Source organism: Gekko japonicus, unplaced genomic scaffold, assembly GCF_001447785.1.
Source record: "Gekko japonicus isolate JY-2015 unplaced genomic scaffold, Gekko_japonicus_V1.1 scaffold11, whole genome shotgun sequence".
NCBI classification, from domain to species: Eukaryota; Metazoa; Chordata; class Lepidosauria; order Squamata; family Gekkonidae; genus Gekko; species Gekko japonicus.
The window spans coordinates 37,243-64,793 of NW_015166418.1; the positions used below are offsets into that span (position 1 = coordinate 37,243).

Genomic DNA, 27,551 nt, shown 5'->3' on the forward strand with positions numbered 1-27,551 from the left:
CCAAGTCTGAGAATGCTGCTTGGTAATTCCTCCCAAGCCAACTGGTGATAAAAAGAGTCAGATGAGGTCATCTTGATTTTATGCTCTATTTGTGTGTTTTTTCATTTAACCAAGCATTTCATTTAGTAAGAGATTTGTCTAAAGGGTATCAGATTCCTTGTTTTATGCAAGATACTGCTGAGAATTATATTGTTCTTTAGGACAGGCCTTGGCTTGTATTCACCCACACATTCTGAAGATTTCATAGTATGCATGTTTTTGGAAAATAGGATGATTATTTCTGCTAATACCTTTTCCCCACTGCAGCCCCTTCTTTTCCCTCTGTGCTGTTCTTGAAGGTGTGCTGACCCCAAATAACAAAATTTAAAGGGGGGGGGGGTAGGGAGGCTTAAGGAATTGCAATGATATCAGTGGAAACTGGTGCTCCTTTCAGAACTATGTGGGTAGATGCAGGCCCTTCTGTCCAGATCATCCCAAGGGGAGCCAGAATCGACTCATCTCACCATGGCATATGGTTGTTAAAATCTTTCAAACTGGCCTGTTGTGACACTTTGGATCCAAGGCTGTTCAGTTCCCTGCAATAATTCAAGAGAGGCTTGGTAGCAGCAGTTAGTAAACACTTCTGGCCAGCAAGTTAAGGCAATGGATAGGCTTAGACAGAGCACTTTATTTCCTTAAATGCAGTAAAAAGTAAAGACAATCTCCTTGCCATCAGAAGCACTAATCTGTGCTCAGTCCAGTGAGAGCTGTGCCTGGCTGAATGTTCACTTATGATAGGAAAGACTCTATGCACACAGAAAATTGACACAGAAAAGGGGAAGGTTAGGCTAGAACTCTTCTCCCTTGACATGCTAGCTTCTCATGTCTAGCAGTCAAGCAAATTCCCCCACCAGCATTATGGAATGTCCCACATTTACAGTGAATTTTATCATGCAGAGCTTCTGAAGGCTAGGTTCTTGCTCTACAGTGCTGCTGTGGGTGGTACCATGGCATCCACCAACACCTTTCCTTGGAGCCTGCCAAGTGTTTTTAGAAAGTGAGCAGGGCCAGATGAGCCTTTTGTCCAGCAGAGCTTCTGAGTAGCCACTGGAGATCTGATTGGCTGTTTAAAAATGTTTTAAAATGTTGCTTGGGCAGCAGCTGCCACCGCAGCACAAGGATCTTCACCGTACGACTGAAGGCTGGTTTTAGCCGAGAAGTCCAGATTAGCTACTGTTCAGTTCATCATCCTGACCATTTAAGCCAACCACAGAATGTTTGCATACAACAGCACAGCTTTGTGTCCAGTGTTCTAGTTCAGGAAGTGGATGGCTGTGGTGGGCGCAGCTGTGTTTTTGTTGGTGGTGTTATGCCCATTTGGGAGCAGCTCTGAGTCTTGACTGTATGCTCAGTGGCCCTGAAACTTAGTTTTGTGCAGCTAACTTGGAGATAATTACGTGTGATCCTCCTGTGGGACTCTTGACAAAGCTTGCCTTTTAGAAAATGTGTGCTAGACTCCAGTTCATGTTAAGGATCATCCAAAATAATCTCAGTCCTGTCCTCAGATCTCTCTTTGTGAATAAATGTGCTGTTGACTTGAGTTCTCAGCCTCGCCAAAGGCATGAAGCAAGAAGAGTTCAAATAAGCATTTACTGAAGACAAGATTGTCCTCTGGTTAAAATATAGCCCTCTGTCTTGGCCTCCTTGCTCTTACTCGTAACAATGAAAATATCCAAAAATGTGTATTTGGATTTGGTAGTCTCCTTGTTGCCTCAGCTTTAAGAATACCTTCTAATGGTTGTGTGCGAAAACAGATACTTGAATGTTTCTGTTATACAGAAGGCAATAGATACTGGAGATGGATTCTTTTTCTATTACTCCTTAATGTTTATAGTAGGCTGCTGTAGCATTATGCTACTGTTATTACACTGCTGTAATTATGCCAGCATACAGACTACAACAGGCAATGATTAACTTCAAGCTGTGGCAGGAAAAAAATCTGTGCCCATTGTCTGATAAGGTTTGGAGAATGAAAGAATGAAACTTTTAAGTTTTTGATGAGAACTTAAATGAGAATGAAATTAAATTAAATTTCCTATGAGGAAAGGTTAAGGCGCTTAGGGCTCTTTAGCTTGGAGAAACTACGACTGAGGGGTGACATGATTGAGGTTTATAAGATTATGCATGGGAAAGAGCAGGTAGAGAAAGAGGTACTTTTCTCCCTTTCTCACAATACAAGAACTTGTGGACACTCCATGAAATTGCCAAGCAGTCGGGTTAGAACGGATAAAAGGAAGTACCGTATTTTTTGGACCATAAGACTCACTTTTTCTTCCAAAAAAAGTGGGAGGAAAAGTGAGTGCGTCTTATGGACCAAAGGTTCAGAATATTTTTTCCCCTGTTTTCCTCCTTTAAAAACTAGGTGCGTCTTAAGGTCAGGTGCGTCTTATGGTCCGAAAAATACGGTACTTCTTCACCCAAAGAGTGATTAACACTTGGAATTCACTGCCACAGGAAGTGGTGGCGGCTACAAGCATGGACGGCTTCAAAAGGGAATTAGATAAGCATATGGAGCAGAGGTCCATCAGTGGCTATTAGCCCCAAGGTATAGATAGGGACTCTGGGGCAATGTGATGCTCAATGTGACTTGGGGGGGGGTCAACAGTGGGAGGGCTTCTAATGTCCTGGCCCCACTGGTGGACCTTCTGATGGCACTGGTATTTCTGGCCACTGTGTGACACAGAGTGTTGGACTGGATGGGCCTTTGGCCTGATCCAACATTGGCATCTCTTATGTTCTTATGTTCTTAAATGGAAATGATGAAAATATGTGATGCAAAATGCAGGTACATGTTGCATTTTTGAATGCTCCTGCATCACAACGCTTTTTTTATTTTTACATGCTACCTTTTTATTTTGCCATGGGTGAACTGTCAAAAATATGTAATCTCCTTTTAAAGTAATCCAGTCTTTTGTGTTCCTTTCTGACATCTGAATCTGCTCTAAGACCCAGGTCTGGTGCTGAGCTGTGGCATTGCCTTTGAGAAGCCAAACCATGTGGGTCTCAGTGCCAGAGGTGCTCTGATGTGGATGAGTATTGCCGTAATCCTGTGGGCTCGGCTCTGCTTGTCTTCAGACACAATTTAGATGGCTCCAGATAGGACTACTGTCCCCGTAGAGTGTGGGTTCTCAGTTTGTGAGTGCTCCTGAACCCAGCATTGCTACTGGGGGCAGAGGTATGTATTTGTCAATGTATGCTGTTAGGTAGTCCCACCCCTAATACGATATATATATGTGCCCATAGATAGGGATAATACAAAAAACTATGTAAGCCGCTCAGAGACCCATGGGAGGGGTTCGAGCGGGGTAGAAGTTGAAGGTAAATAAATAAATAAATAAATGTGTTAATACTATATATGAATGGGGTCTGAGTTGGCACTTACTTTTACATTACCATAGGGTTTAGATGTTTAGCGGTATCTAAATAGCATTCTTTGCATTTTCCAAATTGTACAAATGTGAATGCTGTTTAACATAAATACAGGCATCCATGCACAGACCTTTTATGTATAAATAGAAGAAATATGTATAATGTATACATAAATAGAAGAAGCCTGCCTTGGCAGAGTAGGGCGGGGTATAAATCAGAAAAATAAATAAATATTTTTAGAGACTGAAAACTGCATTAATGCAAGATGGGATTGTTTAGACAATTTAAAGGAAAAAGTGGGGAAAGAGAAACTGAATGTGAGTGTGTGTGAGAGGGAAAGAAGTTTGTGCCATGAGGTTTGGGGACGTGTTTCAGCTCATGCCTAATGTGCGTCTTCTGAGGCGCATAGGTTGCCAGGAGTATGGTCCAAGAGTGCCCCAGTATGCATAGGCTACCTCTTTGTCTAGCCTACCACCCAATTAACAAACACAGCATTGGCTTTCTCTCCATCTCAAAACTTGCCCATCCCTGAGCTACTTTTAACATTGCTGACATCAGGTTATACATATTTATTGTCAAATCATAAAAACAATCCTTTTTCTAAAAATCTAACTTTAGATTCTGCCATTCACACTCACTTTTTGTTTTGTTAAGGACTAATGTCATAGTCAGTTCTTGCCTTGGATTTGATTTATTTCAGTCATAGTTCCCATTTTATTATTACCACAAATATAACCTGATCAAAATTTTATTTTCCTGCGATGTGCAGGAAACCATGAAAAAGCTGTGCATACTTAATCAATATAAGTATTATGTTTGTAAGGCGTCTGTTGCACTTTGTAACATTTAATCTACTTATGGGATAAATATTTTGCTAGTGCAGAGTTTTAATAGGGAATGTATATAGCTTCTGGGCAAAGTTCATGGGGTTTATGAATTTATAAGCACTTTATGTTGTTTAAGCCTTTGAATTTTCAGTCATGATTTAATTTTTAAATCAAATTTCCTATTCCAAAAGAGGTTCACATTGTGATCCTAAGCAGAGTTACACCCTCAAGCCCATAGACGTAAAAGGTTTTAAGAGGGTATACCTTAAAATTATAAAGTACCTATGCTACTGTAGCAGCATAAGTACTCATGGCCAACTGGGAGTACACAGATAAAAGCCATTTGGGTCAGGAGGCTGTAATAAGGGGGAAAACTGGGCCCAAATGAGGAGGGACAGGTGGCTGGATCCAGCCCATTGTTCCAGGTTCATGATTATTAACAAAAATGTTTCTTTCAGTTTAATGTAGCATTAAATTTGGAACAAAGTTTGTGCTAGTTTGATTCTAGTACATTTTGACTGCTTCCTTTTTGCATCTTGGGGCAAGGCAGAGGGGAGGGGCCGTGGCTCAGTAGTAGAGCATTGGCTTGGCATGCAGGAAGTCCCAAATTCAATTCCCAGCATCTCCAGTAAAAAGGACCAGGTAGTAGGTGGTGTGAAAGACCTGAACTAGAGACCCTTGACAGCTGCTGCCAGTGAGAATGGACAATACTGACAGTGGCAAACCAGTGGTCTTACTCCATATAAGGCAGCTTCACATGTTCATCTCTGTTCTCTGAAGGGGGAGCTGGTTATCCTTCTCCATGATTTCAGTTTTCCCATTCTGACTGGGGGGGGGGATTATGTAAGGCTTTTATTGCATGAACAAAACAAAGCAGAAAAGTAATAGAGATTGTAACAATAAAATAGACACATTGTGACGATTACACAGTTACAATACACCTTAGCCCATATTGAAGTGATCGTAGGGCATATAATACAAGTAAAAATACAATTACAAAAACACACAGTATAAAATCGTATAGTCATAAATAACACTGGCAACAGGTTTCAGACAGTAACCGTGTCTAGCTGGCAGGAAGCAATCACAACACTAGCACCATTCAAGCATATATTGAACCATATATTCCTGTGCTATGTTATTCTAGAATAAGCAGGAATCATTTCTAAATACATATATTTAATTTCCCCCCAGGGTGAAATATAAAGTGCTACATGGAAGGGGACTTTTGACTTCCCCTCCAGAGAACCACTGGCCCCTGAAAGACCCTTCCTGAAGATCTCTGTACTTTCACCCTCTGCAGCTGCATTCCATGAAGTGCAAGGGCATGGTGCTGGAAGGAGGAATCATCAGGTTTTTGTCCTGCGCTGTCATGGAATGCATGTCAGATCAGTGTATGGGTTGAGAGACAAAATCCGTCAAGACAGGGAAAGAAGGAATGCTGCAGGGAAAGTCATTGACTTAGTAATATGAAGTGAGTATAGCTGAGGAAAAGCTTGAACATGAGGAGTAATGACATTTTGTCACCTCCAAGTTTAAACATCATCAATAAAACTTTGATAGCAAAGAAGAAAGGCTACCATATTTGGGGCTGGAATAATTGTGGTATTTTTGCCCATCCTGTTCCTGCAAGGCACTTGGCCCAGATGATGGCTGCTCTACCCAGGTTGAATTTTTTCTCACAGTGGGTCTCATTCCTGGCAAAAACTTTTCTTTCAGAAATGCAGATTTGCCTGATAAAAGCAAAAAAAGAAAAATCCCTTTAAAGATCTAAGGGCTTTTAATGTGATTTTTATATATATTTTTCTTCTTATGACCTAGTGTTCATATCATGAGAAGAATTAGCAACTCTTTTTGCTTTTATGAACAAGAACTCTCTTTGTTCTCCTCTAGCCTACTTATAAAAATAGCAAAACTCCCTTATTCTATGTTTCTGAACTATCTATGACGAATCCAACAAAACCAAAAACTATTAGCAATCCTGATGTTGCCATCACAAAAATATTGAAGATCCAATTCAAGTTAAGGAGATTTTACCTAACATAATTACTTTTTTACATTACTGTCTAGGGCCTCACAAAAAGTTCAGCGGCATATGACCTATGCTGTATACAAGCACCACTATACAAAGACCACCACTTAATCTTTTGTACTTCCCTCTTACATTTGATTAGGTGTTTAGCTCCTAAAACACTGTAGTAATGTTTTAAGGTTGCCAGGTCTTACCTTTCCCACGACGAGGAGCTCCGGGCTCCTCCTTGGAATGTTTTTGCCACCCGCATGGTGCGATGACGTCACCAGTAATGACATCATGCTGGGGCCATTGCGCAATGACGCTCTAGCATTCAGGGCAAAAACTCTATGTTAACCATAGAGTTTTCCCCTGAATGCTAGAACATTGCCATGCAATGTCCCCAGCATGATGCCATCACTACCAATGATGTCATTGCGTCGATGGCATCCTCGCGGGATGCTGCTGTTTGGGGGTAGGGCTTCCCCCGCTGGCCAGCTGGCTGGCAGCAGATTAGGGCCCCGAATTCGGGGGATCCCCTGCCCTGACCGGGGAGATGGCAAACCTAGTAGTGTTTCACACGTGCTACAGTTTGAAATGTCTACTAATATTCTGTTGGGTAGTGACTTTTCCTTGTACAGAAAGTATGAGAAGGTGAGCAAAAACTATTTCTTGGATAGTTTAAGAACTCAAGTTGTGCAGGTCTCAAATCAGGATTGACTGGATTGGGTTCTTATTTCAGGCAGAGTAGCCAGGCATTGGGTTGGTCTTTTCCCACAAGCATCGTCTGTCCACAGCGGCTGTCACGAGTTGTTATTTGATAGGTTCAGGAGTACTTTGCTGAACATAATATGGAATCTCTGGTTGGAACTTTGGTGGCAGAAGGAAGTGTTGGAAAGGGGATCGTTTTTATGGCAGTTATGTTAACCTGGGGCAAAGATTCTGAGGAGTTTGTTTCTGATTTTACTCCCTGCCCAGGAGTAAGCTCTGAAGGTCTGAGGGAAACATCTGATGGGATTTACAAAATGAAGTAGAATCTCAGTGTTTAAGCCTTAAGTGGAATTCAATAAGGCTGTTTCATTAAAGCTATGCATGGATTTAGAAAGGGGAAAAAACACAACACAAGCAGTTTCTAGATAAATGTTCAGGGTAAGCTGCCAGAAATAAAGTGTTACGAAAACTAAGGAAGCAGCATATGGAACAGCTTGTAATGGTGTCTGATGGAGATGTTAATACCTAGGTTTTTGTTATATTTTTAATCTAAAAGACAAACAGATTTCGTCAGCATTGTCGGTATCACCTGCTGACAGATAGAAATTTTGTTATTACTGTTGTTGTTAAAAAAAATCAGATGCAACATATAATTCTTTTACTGGACATTTCCTTCCTGAATTATGTTTGCTGCAGCGTCTATATAGAAAGCCATTGAGTTCTAAACTCTTTTGGGCTTTGGCATGGCATCCCTGTACAGTTAAACACTGGCCTGGACTGCATTGCGTTGAAAGGATCACAACTAGCTATATCTTGCCCACGTATGGTCTGAATTTTGAAAGTAGTCTCTGATTAGCATTCTAGCATGTTCTGTGGAGCTCTGTAGCATTGAGCTAATATCTGAGCAGAAGACCCTCATTATAATTGTTTTGTCTTGCAGCCAGCCATTCAACAACTAATGAAAGAAGAGTTGAATTTGCATTCCTTTGCCTATTAAATGGTTCTGCTTCAGCAGGGAAATGCAGTTTGTGGGCAAAGGAAAGAATAAAAAGTTGAATCAATGTCTTTAATAAGAATATATCACCTGTTTCTACAGCATTCTTTGCCCAGAAACAGAGTAGTTCAAGTATAGGTGATGGAGATGGGGGAGGAAGGAAGAAGAATGAAAAGGAGAAACATCTGTTGAGACGCAAAGGTGTATCTTCCAACCAATGAAAATTGGGATATTTTCTTGTGTGCCTGGTTTATTTACATAGCAATAGCTTGCCCTGCAGTAACTTCAGAAACAGGATATGAATGCCCTATACATTTGTTATATGAAAAAGTGCCATACACAATAGAACTAAGTGCAGCTCAAATGCACTCAGTAGCATTTGAATAGGCAGCACCCCATGAGCAGTTGAGTACAGATAGATGCACCTTCTCCCACTCAAATACTTAGTTTTTAGAGACCCAGAGGAAGATACTGAAATGTTTATGTAAAAGGTGGCAGAGCAGCTTTTAAACTGAATATTGGGGGAAAGACTCTCGGGGACTTGTTAGCTACGTCCCACTCTGGATCTGGCAGCCCCGCTGCTGTCAGGGAGCATGAGGGTCTAGGGGAAACAGGGCACCATGCTGAGGATAAGGGGAATGTGCCCTCAGAAGGGACCTCTTCCCCAGCTGGTGAGCGGCTCTCCTTTTGCACCGAGGAACCATCCCTGGGCAGGGTGGGAGGGGGGCTCTTGGTAGTGGGTGATTCGATCCTTAGGCAGGTAGACAGCTGGGTGGCGAACCCGCGTACTGACCGTATGGTGACTTGCCTGCCTGGTGCGAAGGTAGCGGACATTACGCGTGTTTTAGATAGGCTGGTAGATAGTGCTGGGGAGGAGCCAGTGGTCGTGGTGCATGTCGGCACCAACGATGTGGGGAAATGCAGTCGTGAGGTCCTGGAGGAGAAATTTAGGATGCTGGGCAGGAAACTTAGGTCCAGGACCTCCAAGGTAGCCTTCTCAGAAGTGTTACCTGTTCCACGCGCAGGGCCGGAGAGACAGGCAGAGATCAGGAGTCTCAATGCGTGGATGAGACGATGGTGTAGGGGGGAAGGGTTCAGGTTTGTTAGGCACTGGGATACTTTTTGGAACAAGAGGGAGCTGTACAGGCGAGACGGTCTCCACTTGTCCCGAGAAGGAACCAGGCTGCTGGCACTTAAAATCAAAAAGGTGGCAGAGCAGCTTTTAAACTGAATATTGGGGGAAAGCCGACAGGAGATGAAAAGTCTCTGGTTCGGGTTGGCTCATCTGAGAGAGGTGAGGGGGTACCGGTTGCTTTTCTACAGGGAGGTGGATTGAAATTGTCCACAGAGGCCATGGCTGGTGACATGGACTGCCGGACAACGACTCGAGATAGCAAGAGGAAGGATGCAGGCTTAACTTGTAAGGGAAATTACAGCTGTTTCTATACAAATGCTAGAAGTGTCCGAGGTAAAATCGGGGAGTTGGAGTGCTTGGTGTCGGAGGGAAAAATAGACATTGTGGGTATTTCTGAAACTTGGTGGGATGAGGAAAATCAGTGGGACACAGTGATTCCCGGTTATATATTATATCGGAAGGATAGGGGGGGAAGGGTTGGAGGTGGGGTAGCTCTGTATGTCAGAGAGGGTATAAAGTCTAGAAAGATTGAGAGGCTAAGTGAATTGGATTCGCTTCTGGAAGTTCTATGGGTTGAAATAGGGGGGCCAAAAGGAAACTTAACACTGGGAGTTTGTTATCGCCCACCAGATCAAAAGATAGAGGAGGATTATAAAATGATGAATGCCTTAAAGATAGCAACTAGACAAAAACACTGTGTAATAATAGGTGATTTTAACTACCCACACATTGATTGGGTCAATATGTGTTCTAGCCGGGAAAAAGAGATTGAGTTTCTAGACACTCTAAATGACTGTGCTATGGAGCAGATGGTCACGGAACCTACCAGGGGAGAGGCGATCCTTGATTTGGTCCTAAGTAACACTCAAGACCTGGTGAGAGATGTAAAAGTGATTGCACCGCTTGGAAACAGTGATCATAATGTTGTTGAGTTCATCATTTGTACAAATAGAGAATTGGCCAAAAAGACTCACACAACCATTTTTAACTTTAAAAGGGGTAATTTCTCTGATATGAGGGGACACGTGGGGAGGAAACTGAAAGGAAAAGTAGAAAGGGTCAAAACAATTGGGGAAGCTTGGGATCTATTTAAAACTACGATCCTAGAAGCTCAAAAAATATATATTCCGCAGGTTAGGAAAGGCACAAACAGGTATAGGAAAAAGCCTGCATGGTTAACAAACAGAGTAATGGAGGCTGTAAAAAGTAAAAAGAATTCCTTTAAGCAGTGGAAAGCTAGTCACAGTGAGGCTGATAAAACGGAACACAGGCTATGGCAAATAAAATGCAAGTCTGAGGTCAGGCAGGCAAAAAGGGAATATGAGGAGCATATAGCAAAAAACGTAAAAACCAACAATAAAACTTTCTTCAAATACATTAGAAACAGGAAACCAGCCAGGGAGGCAGTGGGGCCCTTGGACGACCAAGGGGTAAAAGGAGTATTGAAGGATGATAGGGAAATGGCTGAGAAGCTAAATGCATTTTTTGCCTCCGTCTTCACTGTGGAAGATGAGAAGTGCTTGCCCACTCCAGAACCACTGATTTCAGGAGGGGTGTTGAAAGACCTGAGTCAGATTGAGGTGACGAGAGAGGAGGTCCTAAAACTGATAGACAACTTAAAAACTGAAAAATCACCAGGCCCAGATGGCATACATCCGAGAGTTCTGAAAGAACTCAAATGTGAACTTGTAGATCTCCTGACAAAGATATGTAATCTTTCCTTAAAATCTGCCTCCATTCCTGAGGATTGGAAGGTAGCTAATGTCACTCCCATCTTTAAAAAGGGTTCCAGAGGAGATCCGGGAAATTACAGGCCAGTCAGTCTGACGTCGATACCGGGTAAATTGGTGGAAACCATTATTAAGGAAAGAATTAGTAGGCACATAGATGAACAAAACCTATTGAGGCAGACTCAGCACGGTTTCTGTAAGGGAAGATCTTGTCTCACTAACCTGTTAGTGTTCTTTGAGGGGGTGAACAAACATGTGGACAAGGGGGATCCAATAGATATTATTTACCTTGACTTCCAGAAAGCTTTTGATAAAGTTCCTCATCAAAGGCTCCTAAGTAAGCTCAAAAATCATGGGATAGAAGGACAAGTCCTTTTATGGATCAAAAACTGGCTAGTTCATAGAAAACAGAGAGTGAGTGTAGGTGGGCAATTTTCTCAGTGGAGGGTGGTAAGCAGTGGGGTACCGCAGGGATCAGTACTTGGTCCACTGCTTTTTAACTTGTTCATTAATGATTTGGAGATGGGAGTAAGCAGTGAAGTGGCTAAATTTGCGGATGATACAAAGTTGTTCAGGGTGGTGAAAACCAGTGAGGATTGTGAGGCACTCCAAGGGGATCTGTCAAGGATGGGCGAGTGGGCGTCAACATGGCAAATGGGGTTCAATGTGGCCAAGTGCAAGGTGATGCACATTGGAGCCAAAAATCCTAAATATAAATACACATTGATGGGGTCTGAACTGGCAGAGACTGAGCAAGAGAGAGATCTTGGAGTTGTAGTGGATAACTCACTGAAAATGTCGAGACAGTGTGTGACTGCAATAAAGAAGGCCAATGCTATGCTGGGGATTATTAGGAAGGGTATTGAAAACAGATCAGCCAATATAATAATGCCCCTATATAAATCAATGGTGAGACCTCATTTGGAATACTGTGTGCAGTTCTGGGCACCACACGTTAAAAAGGATATTATAGCTTTGGAAAAAGTGCAGAAAAGGGCAACTCGAATGATAAAAGGGTTGGAACACTTTCCCTATGAGGAAAGGTTAAAGCGCTTAGGGCTCTTTAGCTTGGAGAAAAGACGACTGAGGGGTGACATGATCGAGGTTTATAAGATTATGCATGGGAAAGAGCAGGTAAAGAAAGAGGTACTTTTCTCCCTTTCTCACAATACAAGAACTCGTGGGCACTCCATGAAACTGCAGAGCGGTCGGGTTAGAACGGATAAAAGGAAGTACTTCTTCACCCAAAGAGTGATTAACACATGGAATTCACTGCCACAGGAAGTGGTGGGTGCTACAAGCATGGACGGCTTCAAAAGGGAATTAGATAAGCATATGGAGCAGAGGTCCATCAGTGGCTATTAGCCACAAGGTATAGCTAGGGGCTCTGGGGCAAGTGATGCTCTGTCTTCTTGGTGCTTGGGGGGGGGTCAACAGTGGGAGGGCTTCTAATGTCCTGGCCCCACTGCTGGACCTCCTGATGGCACTGGTATTTCTGGCCACTGTGTGACACAGAGTGTTGGACTGGATGGGCCTTTGGCCTGATCCAACATTGGCGTCTCTTATGTTCTTATGTTCTTATGACATGTGTACATACCAACCACATTTTTAAAAAACAGATACAACATCTACCTCAAAAACAAAATACGAACAGCTAGGGTTGCCACGTCCTACCTTCTTCTGGAGCGGGGGTCTCCCGGGTTGGTCCCGAAGCGTGCATGCGCTGCATCCACATCACCCGGAAGTGACACGACCACGCCGGGCATGCTGGGGGTGGGGCCACGGCCATCTGAGGATGACTGTGGCCCCGCCCCCAGCGTGCCTGGCGTGGTTGTGTCACTTCCGGGTGACGTGCACGTCGCGTACTTTGGGGGTGGGGTTCCCCCCGGGGCCCAATCCACCGGCGGCGGGGAATGGGCCTCTGGGGCAGGGGTTTCCCCGCCCCCCAGGGGGACTTGGCAAGCCTAGGAACAGCTCTTTTACCAGAGGCAGGTGCCAATAGGGAGATTTTTTGTAAACAGGGATGGTGAGAGGAGCATATCAAAAGAGCTTAAGAGTTTGGATTTTCGAAATCTAAATGCACAAATTCAGCCTTAAATGTAAAACAGGAGAGGGGAAGTCCAGTGAAGAAACTGCTCTGGTATTCTCCTAACAGTTGCCAGGTGGCCATTTGTTGCCCTTGATCAGATGCATCCCATTAACTGAGACAGGAAGTTATGAACACAAGTAAAAGCAGATATTAAACTTGATATTAGGGTTTCTCCTGTGTTTATTTCATTTTTGTTGTTGCTGCAAATGCAGCCTTCAGGCTAGCTTTATCAAGGAGAATGGCACTGGGGAAGGTGGCTTTCACCCTTCTTGCCATTTTCTTGCTGGAAGGAGCCATCCCAAACTGTTTTTACCATACTTTTCCCCAGTGGGGGGGAGAGTAAAAACAGCTTTCTCCAACAAGAAAACGTCAGAGAAAGAAAAGGTTAAGGTTTCCCTCTCTCCTCATGATGTTCTCCACTTCGATAAAGCAAGCCTGGAGGCTGTGTTTGCAAGAGAAAAATATAATTTCCAATAAATACAGAACAATCAATAACAAATAGTCAAAACCATAGTGACATTGAGTTCCGTAGTCAGCTGTGTTCAGGTTTTTAAACCTGAACAATAAACTTGTTTTAAAATAAAGTTGTCTAATGCTTCTGGAATCCTTTAGACAAAATAGTGATGATAAACTATTGATAGCAAACTATGGTATGAAAGGCAGCCTTTGTTTTCACTTTAGAAGCCTGAATGGAACTGGCTATTTCTATAGCTAGTAAAATATGGCTCATTGCCAGGTGAACAGGCAGGGAAACGTTTGTAAGTGGCAAGGAAGATGTGGGCTCCTTTTCCTCCTTTTACAAAATAAATGACAACAGAGTGGTATGGGCAAGCAAGTTATTTGAAATGTTTCTGATTTATTTGCAGGGCAGTTTTTGTTCAATCCTAAGCATCATTTAGAGAAGGCAGCAACTGACTTCAAGTAGTTTAGTTACATCATGTCTGTCTTACTGTATCAAAAAGTTGGCAGTCTCTAGAATTAAATCTGCCTCTCAGCATTACATCAGAAATATCACACATCATCCAAGAAATGACAAGGGATTAATGATACAAGCTTCTGGTCCTACATTATGCAGTAAAAAAATCTGCTTAATAGTTATTGAAGGAATCTTTACAGCTTTTGTTGAGTGTAGCATTTGTGATATTGAGATGGTGGGAAGAACATTTCTATGGTAATTCTTGCACCAATATTTTATTATTAGCCTATATACCTTCTATAGAACTAAGCTTTGAACCACAGAAATTTGTCAGTTGTGCCTTACTTGGCTCCATTAGTTTCAACGGGATTTTGCTTCCATGGTCATATCAGGAAGTGTCATATAAATTCTGGCCCAGTTAAATTCTGTAGTGGATAGAGGTGAATTGCAGTCAAAGTAATCCACAGATTATAGTGCTGAATCAAGAACAATGAATGATTTTTTTTCTTACAAAATTCTGAAAGTGATCTAAGGGAATAGATGATGTCTGCTGGATTGACTTGATAGTGTTTGATAAGCCATGGAATGAAAGTGTTTTGCTTAGAGTTATTGTGATTATAAAGCTAACAGTGAGCATGGGATGCATCTTGATCTTTGTGTCAGCTATGCTGCCATGGGAGTTGGGGAGTTCATTCTGTGTCTTGTTAATTGTTATTGCATTCCTATCCCTGCTGCTATGCCTTTGCTGTAACACTATCTCTACAGATGTGCAGGAGGAGGTTGTGTTGTCTGGAGGGCTCCTATGTACCGTGAGAGACTCCTGGTTCTCAGCTAGCCACCTAATGGTTGCCTGACTTATCCCACGCGTGGGAGGGTCCCTAATTGGCCAATGCCATGGGGGGGTGCATACGAATACCCTATATCCTATTATGCTCTAGTGGCTGTGGCCATTCCTAACAGTGCCTGTGTTACTGCATCTATAGCTTTGCAATAAAAGTATAACCGTTCCTGAATGTGTGTACTTCGTTGTTAGCTGTGGGTTCTGACACTTTGGCAGAGAGAGTACTAGGATGATGCTGAGTTTGTTGATTACTTCTCATTATATAGTCATCAACATTCCTGTATAATCAAAAAATAAAGGCTGCTATAGAGCAGAAGAGCTTGAAAGGTCATTGCCACATCTCCCAGGTGTTCTTAGCGGAAATACCGTGTTTTGATAATTGAAACCTGCTAACTTGCTGAGAGATGCACTCCTCAGCATCTTGCAAATCCCTCCTGTTGCATTTTATTGTTAAGCAATAAAGAAAAAATGGAATGATCAGGTATTTTGTGAAAAGAAAACAAAAAGAATGCCCATTCATTGCAGCTTGACACCTTTGATTCATGATTCAGTGTTATTTGTCTTGTCAGCTGCTTAAAAATTCATGGCAAACTCTGCATTAATGTCATCTAGAAATAGAAAAGAAGAGTGTAAGCAATAAAGTGGGCTGAAACTGTATTGTGGATGCTGAAGATAGAGCCAAAATGAGGCATGATTTACATTTGGACATTTGTACTCCTGTAGCACCTATATGTACTGTTTGATTTTAAATAATAGTGTTAAATGCAAGTATTCAGTTATGAATGTAGTAGGGCACTGGTGAGCTGTTATCAATCCACTGCATCCTGCGGTTAAAACAGACATGGCTTGTGGGAAGCATTTCTGTATGTAATTGAATTCTGAAGCTAACAAAGATATTAATAATTTTGGCTTTAATTCACTCTAGAGATGGGGAGGGTCCTTTGTGTTAGGGAAACACTGGCCCCGTTCACACGGTGATTTTGCTGTGGGAGAGCTACGATTGGATGGCGGATTTTCCGGGCACGATCACACCACAACATCTGGCAAGTGGAGCGCCAACCCGTGGCATGCTGTCGAAAATGCGCGATAAAAAAATACCTCCTCGAAGTGTATAGGTTCTGCCCCCCCAGGCCAGTGCAGGGATGAGGGGAAGAACTCTACAGTGGCTCAATACATTACTCAATCACCCAGAGAAGTAGCCTCTCTGTATTTCAAGACAATAGCCACCAGAACCTTTTTTAACTAGGGTCCCTTTCCAGCCCAAGAGCAAGGTTCAGACTCTTAACTGGCCTCTGGGACTTAACACGTCAGCAACTCAATCTAGAGCTGCGCAGTTAATCTTACCAAGGTAGCATAATTGGTCAGCGGTTTAGACTGCAAGATTTAGCTTGGAATTCAGTTACACATCAAAACAGACACTATTTATAAACAAGAATAAGGTTTATTCAGTAGAGAACTTGGCACAGACTAGGATTTCGAAATAACAAGCCTAGGCAAGTTTTGCCTTAACTAAACAGTAAGAAGCATATTTACCAACATCAGGATAGCATCCAAGAGTTCAATACTGTCCATTGGAATAGTCCAGGTACCCCCAAGGGGGTTTGAGGAGGAACATCCCCTCCTTGCCTTCATGTGCTCTAAGGCACAAGGGGATCCTTTGTTCTCCCTCAGACCACATGACAGGACAAGAGCATTTCAGGGGTAAGTCCACAGAGCAGCAGAGACAGCAGGAAAAGAAGAGAGAGAGAGTTCTCTCCATAGGGTTTGACCAGATATAGGGCAATTCCAGTCTCCAAACTAGCCCTGGCCAGGGGCCAATTGGAGTAGACATGGGAGTGTCCAATTGTAGGGTTGCCATGGGGACAACATCTGAATGGTCAGAGCTCTGAAGGGCACACCCGCAGTCATGTGCCCCCCAAATTCCAACCCACCCATGGCCTACGTGACTGTTTGCTTGTTTGCTAGGCCATCTGGTCTTCTGCCAGCATGGAAGTGTGAAAAATGTAGGGTTATATGGCAGGCTATTGAGGCCATATGGCTTCAATAGGAAATCAACACAGCAGGGTATCAGCAAGCTACATTCCAGGGGAAGGCAGGGTTTTTTAGAAATCCATATTTCTATACACCCTCCCCCTTAACGATGGAAATTCGGGGTAGTTACCTCAATTTCCATCTACTCCATTCCTCAAGGTATATGTGTGAGGCTATTCTAGTAAAACAAGGCATCATTACATAAGGAATACAGATACATTCCATAGAGAACCAAAATCATTTCACTTTCATGAAGTTGACAGCTCCAACTCCAGGAATAAGCTTACAAACATTTCAGTCAAGTACAGTTCAGGTTGCAGAAAGAAAGAACAGGTTAGATCATTCACTCAACAGCGAAGGCGGGGTCTTGGTCATAGTGAATTCTTGATAAAGCATCAGCAGTAATATTTTGAGACCCCCTAATATGCGAGATACAAAAATCATAATCTTGCAATGCCAAACTCCATCTCAACGATTTCTGGTTGGAGTTCTTCACTCGGTCCAGCCAGCACAGAGGAGAGTGGTCTATTTGCAGGTGGAACTTGACTCCCCATAAGTACCGTCTCAGCTTAGTTAAAGCCCACACAATTGCAAAACACTCTTTTTCAATGACAGACCAGCGTCTCTTCCTGGGCACAAACTTTTTACTTAAGAACACTACAGGGTGTAACTCCCCATCAGTACCCCTCTGACAGAGGACCGCGCCGGCCCCATATTGACTGGCATCGGTCTGCACAATGTAATCTTGTGCAGGGTCAGGAGCTAACAGCACAGGAGAGTTGACAAGGCCTTGTTTCAAGGCATCAAAGGCTTTTTGGCACTCCTCAGTCCACACCACTTTAACAGGTTGTTTTTTCTTGCACAAGTCAGTTAGGGGACAAAGATATTAATAATTTTGGCTTTAATTCACTCTAGAGATGGGGAGGGTCCTGTGTGTTAGGGAAACACTTTGGCTTTAATTCACTCTAGAGATGGGGAGGGTCCTGTGTGTTAGGGAAACACTGGCCCCGTTCACACGGCGATTTTGCCATGGGAGAGCCACGACTGGATGGCGGATTTTCTGGGCGCGATCACACCACAACATCTGGCAAGTGGAGCGCGAACCCGTGGCATGCTGTCAAAAATGTGCAATAAAAAATACCTCCTCAAAGGTAGTAGCAAACAGTTTGCCATGGGCTGCCTTCGAACTCCCTTGGTGTGATCGTGCCGGTGCGGCTTTTCCCTCTGGCCGTCTTCGTTGCCGCGGACATGCTGAGGGCCGGAACCATGGGTTGCTGCCGATGCGTCTGATCGCGTTATCGCGCGGCTAAATGCGGCGGCGCAAATAGCCACGCCTCCCCCCCCCTGCGCGTTTTCCAGCCCGTGTGACCAGGACCAATATTGAGTATTCCCCTTATGAATGTGATTATCTTTCCTAAAACCTAAATTACAGAGATGTTTTCCACCTTGTTTATTGTGGTGTAAAGGAGCTCACTTGTCAGATTCTTGTTTATGGTATGGACTCATCTCTCAAGGACCTCACTCTTGCCATTTTAAAGTTCTTGGCAACATGGGATCCATATATGTGAAGGGTCTACACATTCTCACCGCAAGCCTGTTTGGTTCATACTTTGTCTGCTGAGGGGGAATGTGGCAAAACCATGATCTCAGTTCTAGTTGTGTACCTAGAAGTGATGGGAATTCCCCATATCAAAAATTCATAGAGCATTGGCTGCAGCACTGTGATGTCATGCAGGTGCCAGGTTTTTTTGCACACTAGGCAAGGCTACCTTCTCCCTCCCCCCCCGTGCGCCCACCAATTTTCAAATATAAATGCATTTTAGGAAGAATGAAAAACACAAAATTTGAAATTGCTATTTATTTATTTTTAATTATGACCAGACTGGCTTCCATGGCACACTAGAGACTTGAATCTTGGTTTCCCTGATCCTAGTTTGACATTCTAACCACTTCACTACACTGGTTCAACTCATTCAGCCACTGAACTCTTTGGGTGATCTCTATCCAGTCACTACCTCAAAGCAAGGACAAAATACAGCTGAAGGAACCAAGTACGCCACACATTTCATCTCCTTGGAGAAAAATGTAGCGTTAACACATCCTCCAATAAAATATATGATAATAATTGGTGTTCCCAGAAGCAAGGGAGACTGCATAGGTAGAAGGTAGGAAAAGAAATCCGTATGCCTGCCTATGCCAATGCAATGGCCTGTCACCAGAAAGCTCACTGAGACCTCTTATCAAAGCTCATGGCTCCAGCGGTAGAGCATCTGCTTAACATGCCAAAGGTCCCAGGTCCAATCCCTAGCATCTCCAGCTCAAAAGTACCAGATAGGAGGCGAAGTGAAATATTTTGACTCTGGAGAGCCACTGCCAGTCACAGCAGACAAGACTGACCTGAATGGACCAGTGACTCAGTAACCATGCTCACATGTTACAGTACATTTGTTTGTAAGAAACAGCCAACATGCATCCACGCAGCTATTGAAGCTAAGTGTTCAGTTGTACATGACACTGAATGTCACATGAGAATTAATCAACACACATATAAAGAAAGATAAAGTATACATGCACACAGATTGTATGTGTGTTCATGGTAGCTTATGAACAGGGCTAGTCTACAGCAGCTGTACCAAACTTTGGGAGGCAGAAGTCCAAGTTCACAGGCAGATCAAGCATTGGGGTCAATGCCTCTAAATGCAGTAAAGACCACAGGACACTTTGCATTTTACTCTAAACGCTTCAACCTGTACCAAGAGCCATGCCAAGAGTGGCAGACTCTAATCTGAAGAACTGGAATTGATTCCCCACTCCTCCACATGAAGCCTGCTGGGTGACCTTCAGCCAGTCACAGTTCTCTCAGCCCCACCTGCCTCACAAGATGCCTGTTGTGGGGAGGGAAGGGAAAGCCACTTTGAGACTCCACAAGGCAGAGAAAAGCAAGGTATAAAAATCAACTCTTCATCTACACCAGCCAAATTAAAGAAAGCTGAACCCAAAAGGTGGCTCAAGGCACTTGAAAGGCCAGCAGATGAATTAAAATGGTGCATACAAACAAACTCAAAAAGGTGAAAAAACAGTAGCACATCCTCACAACAAGCCTAGGATCTGGCTTTCAACAGTATACACATCAATCAGTCAGCTTGCCTTTAAGTTGCCACAAGATTCATGTTTGGCTCAGGTTTAGATGTTAAAACTGCTTTTAAAATAAGTATTCCATTTTAAAAGGAAAAGCATTCCCCATCTCTCCAACTGCTTTTAATCCCTTCAAGTGCACTGCAGAGATACAAAAACAATCCTTAAAAGAGGTCTACTTTGAAGTAAGTCCCATTTTACTGAAGGGGGCTTACTGCCAGGAAAGAATTTTAAGGATTGCAACTTAAGTTTCCCAAAGCAGCCAGAAAGAGCATGAGCCCTCATCAGCCCCATCTGAGCGTCGACCTGCTCTCATGGTCCTTCCTGGCTGGTGCATTTGGTGCAGGAAGCAGCGCCTGCCCTCGTGCAACTGATTTTTGCAGCCCTCCCCCCAAGGTCCAAACCTGGCACAGAAAAGAGAACTCGCAGGGGCGCAATTAAGCGCAGGCCAACCTTAGAGAAGTCAACGAGGGCGAACCTACTTTCTCCACCTCCCTGGCTCTTACGCACTTACCCTGTTTCCCCGAAAATAAGACCTACCCAAAAAATAAGCCCTAGAAGGATTTCTATGCATTTGTGGTATAAGCCCTAGTGTGTCTTCTTGAGAAAAAATAAATATAAGACAGTGTCTTATTTTGGGGAAAACATGGTACACCTCTTCCCCCTCACAGTTGCCAGAGAAAATAAACATTCTCCCACTGCCTTCGCAGACTCTGGCCCAAACCATCCACCTGAGGGGCGGCACCAGAGACATGTTTGCAGGGCGGGGGGGGGGGAGTTTCCAAAGCCGCCGCCGCTCTCTGCCTGCCTCCCACTCCCTCAATCCCATCCCCAGCTCACAAGTAGTGGGTAGTGAAGGGCAGAGTATAAATCTAATCTCTTCTTCTTCTAGCAGGCAGTTCTGCGCCCCGTGAAGTCTCCGCCCCTAGGTGGGCGCCTAACTTTGCCTAATGATAGCACCAGCTGCGATGTCATGGATACATCATAAGAAGTAATATCACATGTTTCTGCCTCAAAAACTCCTGGGGCTGGCAACCCTACCCTCTCGCTTAACAGCCTCCCCCCATTTTAACTGCCTCTCTCATAACATCTCTTTCTCTTAGTTCCTGTTTTTTATTTCCCCCAGCCTTCCTCACCACTTGCTCTGTTAGGGTTGCCAAGTGTGAATTCAGCCGCAGCGGGGGACTCCCGGCTGGAGCGCATGCCGCATCCATATCGCCCGGAAGTGACGCGGGCATGCCAGGCACGCTGCCGGGGGGGGGGGCGATCCGAGGGAAAACCATAGAGTTTTCCCTCGGATGACCGTGGCCCCGCCCCCAGCGTGCCCGGCATGCCCGTGTCACTTCCGGGCGATGTGCACGTCGGGGTGGAGTTCCCCCCGGGGCCCGATCCACTCCCGGTGGGAAACGGGCCTCTGGGGCGGGGTTCCCTCCCCCGGGGGGACTTGGCAAGCCTATGCTCTATGCACTGCTGCTGCTTTCTTCAAAGGTGCAGTGAGGTGGGAGTTGACTAGGCCCAGGGACTACTGCCTTAGTTGCTAGGCAACCCTACAATGCTAGCTGTGATCTCACTAGTTTTTGTGACATCTCAGTCAGCATTCTTCATTTGGGGGAAATTTTAACACCCTCTCATAATTTTTAAAACTTTATATTTTTCTCCAAGCCTGGGGAGTCTGTAGACAAATGTCCCCTATCTGTACATAGCCTTATATTGTATTTTTGTTGCATATATTTTGGCTAAATTCTAAATTAAATACAACAAGAGGGGAACCTGTGAGAACATTTAGAAGAGAGGGTATCCTATTCCCCGCCACCACCACCTTCACTTCCTCCCCTATTGTTCATCCCCTTCCCTGTTGTTACCCTTTTATTTTCAGTTGGTCCCTCAGTCAGCTTTCTTAGTGGGCAGATGTTTCAGCCAGAATTCATGCAGGACAACAAGTGAACAATGTGCCCTGTGCTCTAAGCCCCTGCTGTTGCAGATTGCCTGACAGTACTGGGTTGAAGGGGGGGGGGGACTCAGGCCCAAACACCCCATCAGCTGAGTGGCAAGCTGTGGTAAGGAGCCCGGGGGCAGGGCCCATGTCACATCCTGGGCTACCAACTCATGCTTCTGTGATCTGCCTGGAAGGGGGGGGGCAGAGTTCTGGGTGGCCTCAGAGCTCTTGTGTCAAGTCTGGCCCACCCCCTTCCCTATTTTCCTGGGCTGTGTCAGGCCCCTCACCCTGAGTTGCTTCTGGAAGCAGTGGCAGAGACACAGAGCCTTTTTCTTCACCAGCTCTCTGCTGCCACCTCCTGCTTGGAGCTGCGGGGTGTGTGCGTGTGCGTATCTCGGCTCTTGCCCCCATCTCTTCTCTCTTGCCAGCAAAGTCTCTCTCTCATGCCTGGCTCGTGGGGACTGCTTCCGCCGCCCCCCTTCCCCCTTGCCCACAACACCCCCACTTCTGCATGCCTGGCTCATGTGGTAACTCCAGCTCTCCCCCCACCTGCCTGGCACATGCAGTACCAGCTCCTGCTCTTCCCTCCTGCCCTGCCCACCTGGCTTAGGCAGTAGGAGTGGCTTCCACTTTTGCTCCAATGCCCACCGCATAACCACCCCAAGGGGGTGCTTCTGTATGTTGTCTGCACAAATGCACACCACATCCCTCTCTGGCAGAGATCCCCTCCTGAAAAGTCCTTAGACATACTCGTGATTTCAGCTCTAAGACTTTTTATTTGGAAAGAACAAGACAAAGTAGCCGGCTCGCAGGCCGGCTTATATGCCCCAAGGAAAACACACCCAACACCCGTGAATGGTCTATCTACAGTGGTTAGATTATTCCTAGGGACCCTAGGTTCCCGATTGGCAGGGAACTAGGATCCGAACGTCTATTGTGTTCGGGAGCAAAGCTCAGGTACTTCACCTGACCGCATGCGGAACCAGCCGAAAATGGATCATGCACATGGCTGGGTCAGGACACAGCACCTCCTTTTTTTTTTTTTGCGGGGGTTCACTTTTTCTGCAAACCTGGGGGGACTATCAGGTTTGCAGAAGAATACTCCCTTTTTGAACGTGGCCTCATTCTCTGGGTTTTTCTGTACATATGGGAGCCAGGTTCAGAATTAGATATATGATTATGACAATATTTCATTTGTCAGGTTTGGAATGACTGGACCAGAGGATTTAGTTCATATAGGTTTGTCTTCCTATGCTTGTCACATGATAATAGTTTTGCTATATTGCAGTAGGGAAACCTAATGCGACAGTCCCTAAATATTATGTGTCAGTGGGGAGCAGCAACTATGAACATACTGTACCTAGAGTCATCCACATGCCCCTTTTGGCATTGAAGCTATGTTTTTCATACAGCAAAGGCTGAAAGGCAAGCCACATTGTATGTACTCTCTGCCTCATGTCTATACTACTTTAAAGTACAAGAAAAGAAGTCCTTTCAGTCCCTATGTACCCTGTTCAAGTTTTCTCCCTGATGCATCTTGAAGCCATTTGCCTATCTTGGCTTTATGCAGTAAGTGAATCAACAGTTGAGGTACATAATGGAAGAATTCTGACAGGGGCCTCTGTTGCAGTTCACCCTGGAGGAGGAATTTAAAGAGGCCTTTTCCTGTGCCTGATGTAGTAGATAGAAAGTAACAGAAGAATTCCACAAAAGCCTCTGTAAGGAACAGATTAGCCTGTGTATGATTGCATACCCTGTTTCCCCGAAAATAAGACCTACCCCAAAAATACGCCCTAGCAGGATTTCTATGCATTTGTGGTATATGCCCTAGTGTGTCTTCTTGAGAAAAAATAAATATAAGACAGTGTCTTATTTTCGGGGAAACACGGTAGAAGAAAGCACTGAAATATATCATAAGGACAGAACTGGAAGTATGAGGTGAATTTTTGCCTCTCAGGTCATTTGCAGGAGTGAAAATGGGAGGGAGTGATTTTCACTGATTTACCACTCACACTACAAACCCCCCTCCCCACTTTACCTCCCATGCTGTTCTCTAGGGTCCTCCAACCCTTGGGAAGGTACAAAAGCCTGCAGCAGGAGAGAGGGAGTTTCCACATGTGCTGCCCTGTTCATGCTTGATAGGGTCTACTCCATAGTTGAGCGCCAGATGGAACCCCCCAACAGTCCAAACTGAGTCACTGAATTTCCAGCTACCAGTTCTATGTAGGTTACTCATTAGTTTAAACCTCCCTTCCTTAGGTGACAGAATGGTGGTCTGGTCATTAAGTTCCGTCAGTTTCCTGCACATTGGAAAGCGATGTTATTATATAACAATGTTGGGTATTTTATTGTCTTTTCCATTATATTCTTCATCTTTTTAAAGCTACAATGGCTGATTTTCCTGTTTTTAAGGGTTCTCCCCCCACCCCTCTGATTTGACAGGTGCTGAGGATGTTGTAGCAATAATGATTCCTGAGCCGAAGGGGAAAGAGATAGTCAGCTTGCTAGAGCGGAATGTTACTGTGATGATGTACATCACCATTGGAACCCGTAACCTGCAGAAGTATGTCAGCCGTACCTCAGTGGTATTTGTCTCCATCTCCTTTATTGTGCTGATGATCATCTCCCTGGCATGGCTGGTCTTCTACTATATTCAGAGATTCCGATATGCAAATGCCAGGGACAGAAACCAGGTGAGTAGCTTTGCAGGTGAGCTCTCTTTTGTGCTTTGTTCCACTTGCTTAGAAGAGGTTAGCATTTTCTGAATGACTCTCGTCAGGTCTGATTCAGATATAGGTGTGCACTTAAGAAGCCCTAGGCATCTAGTTAGCTTTCCTATCTCAGATCATAAGAACATAAAAGAAGCCAATGTTGGATTGGGCCAATGGCCCATCCAGCCCAACACAGTGGCCAGAAATACCAGGTGCCATCAGGAGGTCCAGCAGTGGAGCCAGGACACTAGAAGCCCTCCCACTGTTGCCCCCCCCCAAGTACCAAGAATACAGAGCATCACTTGCCCCAGCCTGAGAGTGGCTAATAGCCACTGATGGACTTCTGCTCCATATGCTTATCTAATTCCCTCTTGAAGCTGTCCATGCTTGTAGCCACCACCACCTCCACCACCACCTCCTGTGGCAGTGAATTCCGTGTGTTAATCACTCTTTGGGTGAAGAAGTATTTCCTTTTATCTGTTCTAACCCGACCGCTCAGCAATTTCATTGAGTGCCCACGAGTTCTTGTATTGTGAGAAAGGGAGAAAAGTACTTCTTTCTCAACCTGCTCTATCCCATGCATAATCTTATAAACCTCGATCATGTCACCCCTCAGCCGTCGTTTCTCCTAGCTCAAGAGCCCCAAGCGTTTTAACCATTCTTCATAGGGAAAGCGTTCCAACCTTTTTATCATTCTAGTTGCCCTTTTATGCACTTTTTCCAATGCTATAATAACCTTTTTGAGGTGTGGTGACCAGAACTGTACACAGTACTCCAAATAAGGTCACACCATTGATTTATACATGGGCATTATGATACTGGCTGATTTGTTTTCAGTTCCCTTCTAATAATCCCCAGCATAGCATTGGCCTTTTTTCTTACAGTTGCACACTGTCTAGACATTTTTATTGAGTTATCTACTACGACTCAAAGATCTCTCTCTTGGTCAGTCTCTGCCAGTTCAGACCCCATCAACGTGTATTTATAGTTAGGATTTTTGGCTCCAATGTGCATCACCTTGCACTTGGCCACATTGAACCCCATTTGCCATGTTGACGCCCAGTTGCCCATACTCGACAGATCCCTTTGGAGTGCCTCACAATCCTCCCTGGTTCTCACCACCCTGAACAACTTCATGTCATCTGCAAATTTAGCCACTTCACTGCTTACTCCCAAGTCCAAATAATTAACAAACAAGTTAAAAAGCATCGGACCGAGTACTGATCCCTGTGGTACCCCACTGCTTACCACCCTCCACTGAGAAAATTGCCCATTTGTACTCACTCTGTGTTTCCTATTAATTAGCCAGTTTTTGATCCACAAGAGGACTTGTCCTTTTATCCCGTGACTATTGAGCTTACTTAGGAGCCTTTGATAGGAACTTTATCAAAAGCTTTCTGGAAGTCAAGGTAAACAACATCTTTTGGGTCCCCCTTGTCCACATGTCTGTTCATTCCCTCCAAAAACACTAACAGGTTAGTGAGACAAGATCTTCCTTTACAGAACCCATGCTGAGTCTGCCTCAGTAGTTTTTGTTCATTAATGTGCCTACTAATTCTTTCCTTAATAACAGTTTCTACCAACTTACCCGGTATCGATGTCAGACTGGCCTGTAATTTCCCGGATCTTCTCTGGAACTCTTTTTAAAGATGGGAGTGACATTATCTGCCTTCCAAGTCCTCAGGAATGGAGGCAGATTTTAATGAAAGATTACATATTTTTGTAAGGAGATCCACAAGTTCACATTTGAGTTCTTTCAGAATTCTCAGATGTATGCCATCTGGGCCTGATGATTTATCAGTTTTTAAGTTGTCTATCAGTTGTAGGACCTCCTCTCTTGTCACTTCAATCTTCAAAATCAGCGGTTCTGGAGTGGGCAAGCACTTATCATCTTCCACAGTGAAGACAGAGGCAAAAAATGTATTCAGCTTCTCAGCCATTTCCCTATCATCCTTCAGTACTCCTTTTACCCCTTGGTCATCCAAGGGCCCCACTGTCTCCCTGGCCAGAGGTATACACCTCACTAACACTTTAGGTTTGTTCTGGGTATAGTAAAATCAATAGTATTACAGAATCTCTGCTTCCATTTTAAGCTTTTTATTAAAGCACAGCCGTTGCATTCTTAACATTGACTAAATCAAAAAAAGCATTGTACCATCCATCATTGTTACATAGATAATTAAAGAACAATGGCATGAGTCTCTAAAGATTTTTTACTCCAAAGGTAAGCAGATCCCAGACAAAGAGCCTCCACTGAAAAAAATCTCTCAATAATTTCAGCTTCCCCTATTTATAAGATTTTAACATCATCTACCAAATAGTTTACTGTTCCACTTGATAAGAGTGAACATACTTGGCTAACTCAATATCTTATAACTTCAAATACCATATTTGGAGGAATACGTTTTTATTTGGAAGTTTGGACTGAGCAAAGCCTTCACTTTTAGTTTTTAGAAGTTTGTCCGTCTCTTGGCAGAGAACAGGCATGGGGGGCGGGGGGAGTCAATTCAATCTCCTTCCAGCTTCACTTCAGCCACCCTTTTGAAATGTTTTTCTGAATATCCTTAGTGGGAGACAATAGGATTGTCAAGTGTACTCTCTCTAGCTAGAAAGGTGCCATCTATCAGAGAACAGAGTTTTGAAGGTTGAAAAACCTAGAGAAGTCTTTTCCTGGAGACTTCAGGAAAATTTTCTTTGACATGCCCTGCCAGGCCCAGAGGATGGGCAAACAGATGATAAAACTCCCTGGCACAGAGAAGAGGCTTTCTTTGTGCTGATTCCATCGAAGCAGATGGAGCTCTGACTCGGGGCCTGCTGAAGATAATCATTGCCATATGGAGGACTGCAGGCCTTAGCCAAGGCTCCAAGGCAATGGGAACCCTTTAGAACAACTGTAATTTTTAAGCTAAGGATGCCTTAGAATAACATCCATTAGGGCATGTACAGAGGGAGGGACAGAGGAATTGTGTGTTTATACTTTCATTTTGGATCCTTTGCTCAATCTGTTGCTGTGCCGAGAGTATGTGTGTTATAATGTTTTATAACTATTAATGCTGGTAGCTGTTCTCTTTACACA

General features: G+C 44.1%; 1 protein-coding gene across 1 annotated transcript in view; it reads left to right on the plus strand.

The window, feature by feature from the left end:
- Positions 1-24,206: 24,206 nt before the first annotated feature.
- Positions 24,207-27,551, plus strand: part of RNF150 (ring finger protein 150) — a gene marked incomplete at its 5' end in the record, with an annotated part of 64,491 nt that continues 61,146 nt past the window's right edge. The window contains one exon of the mRNA XM_015411575.1: positions 24,207-24,457. Within this exon, the coding sequence (XP_015267061.1) occupies positions 24,207-24,457 (251 nt within the window). The remainder of the gene's footprint in view (positions 24,458-27,551) is intronic.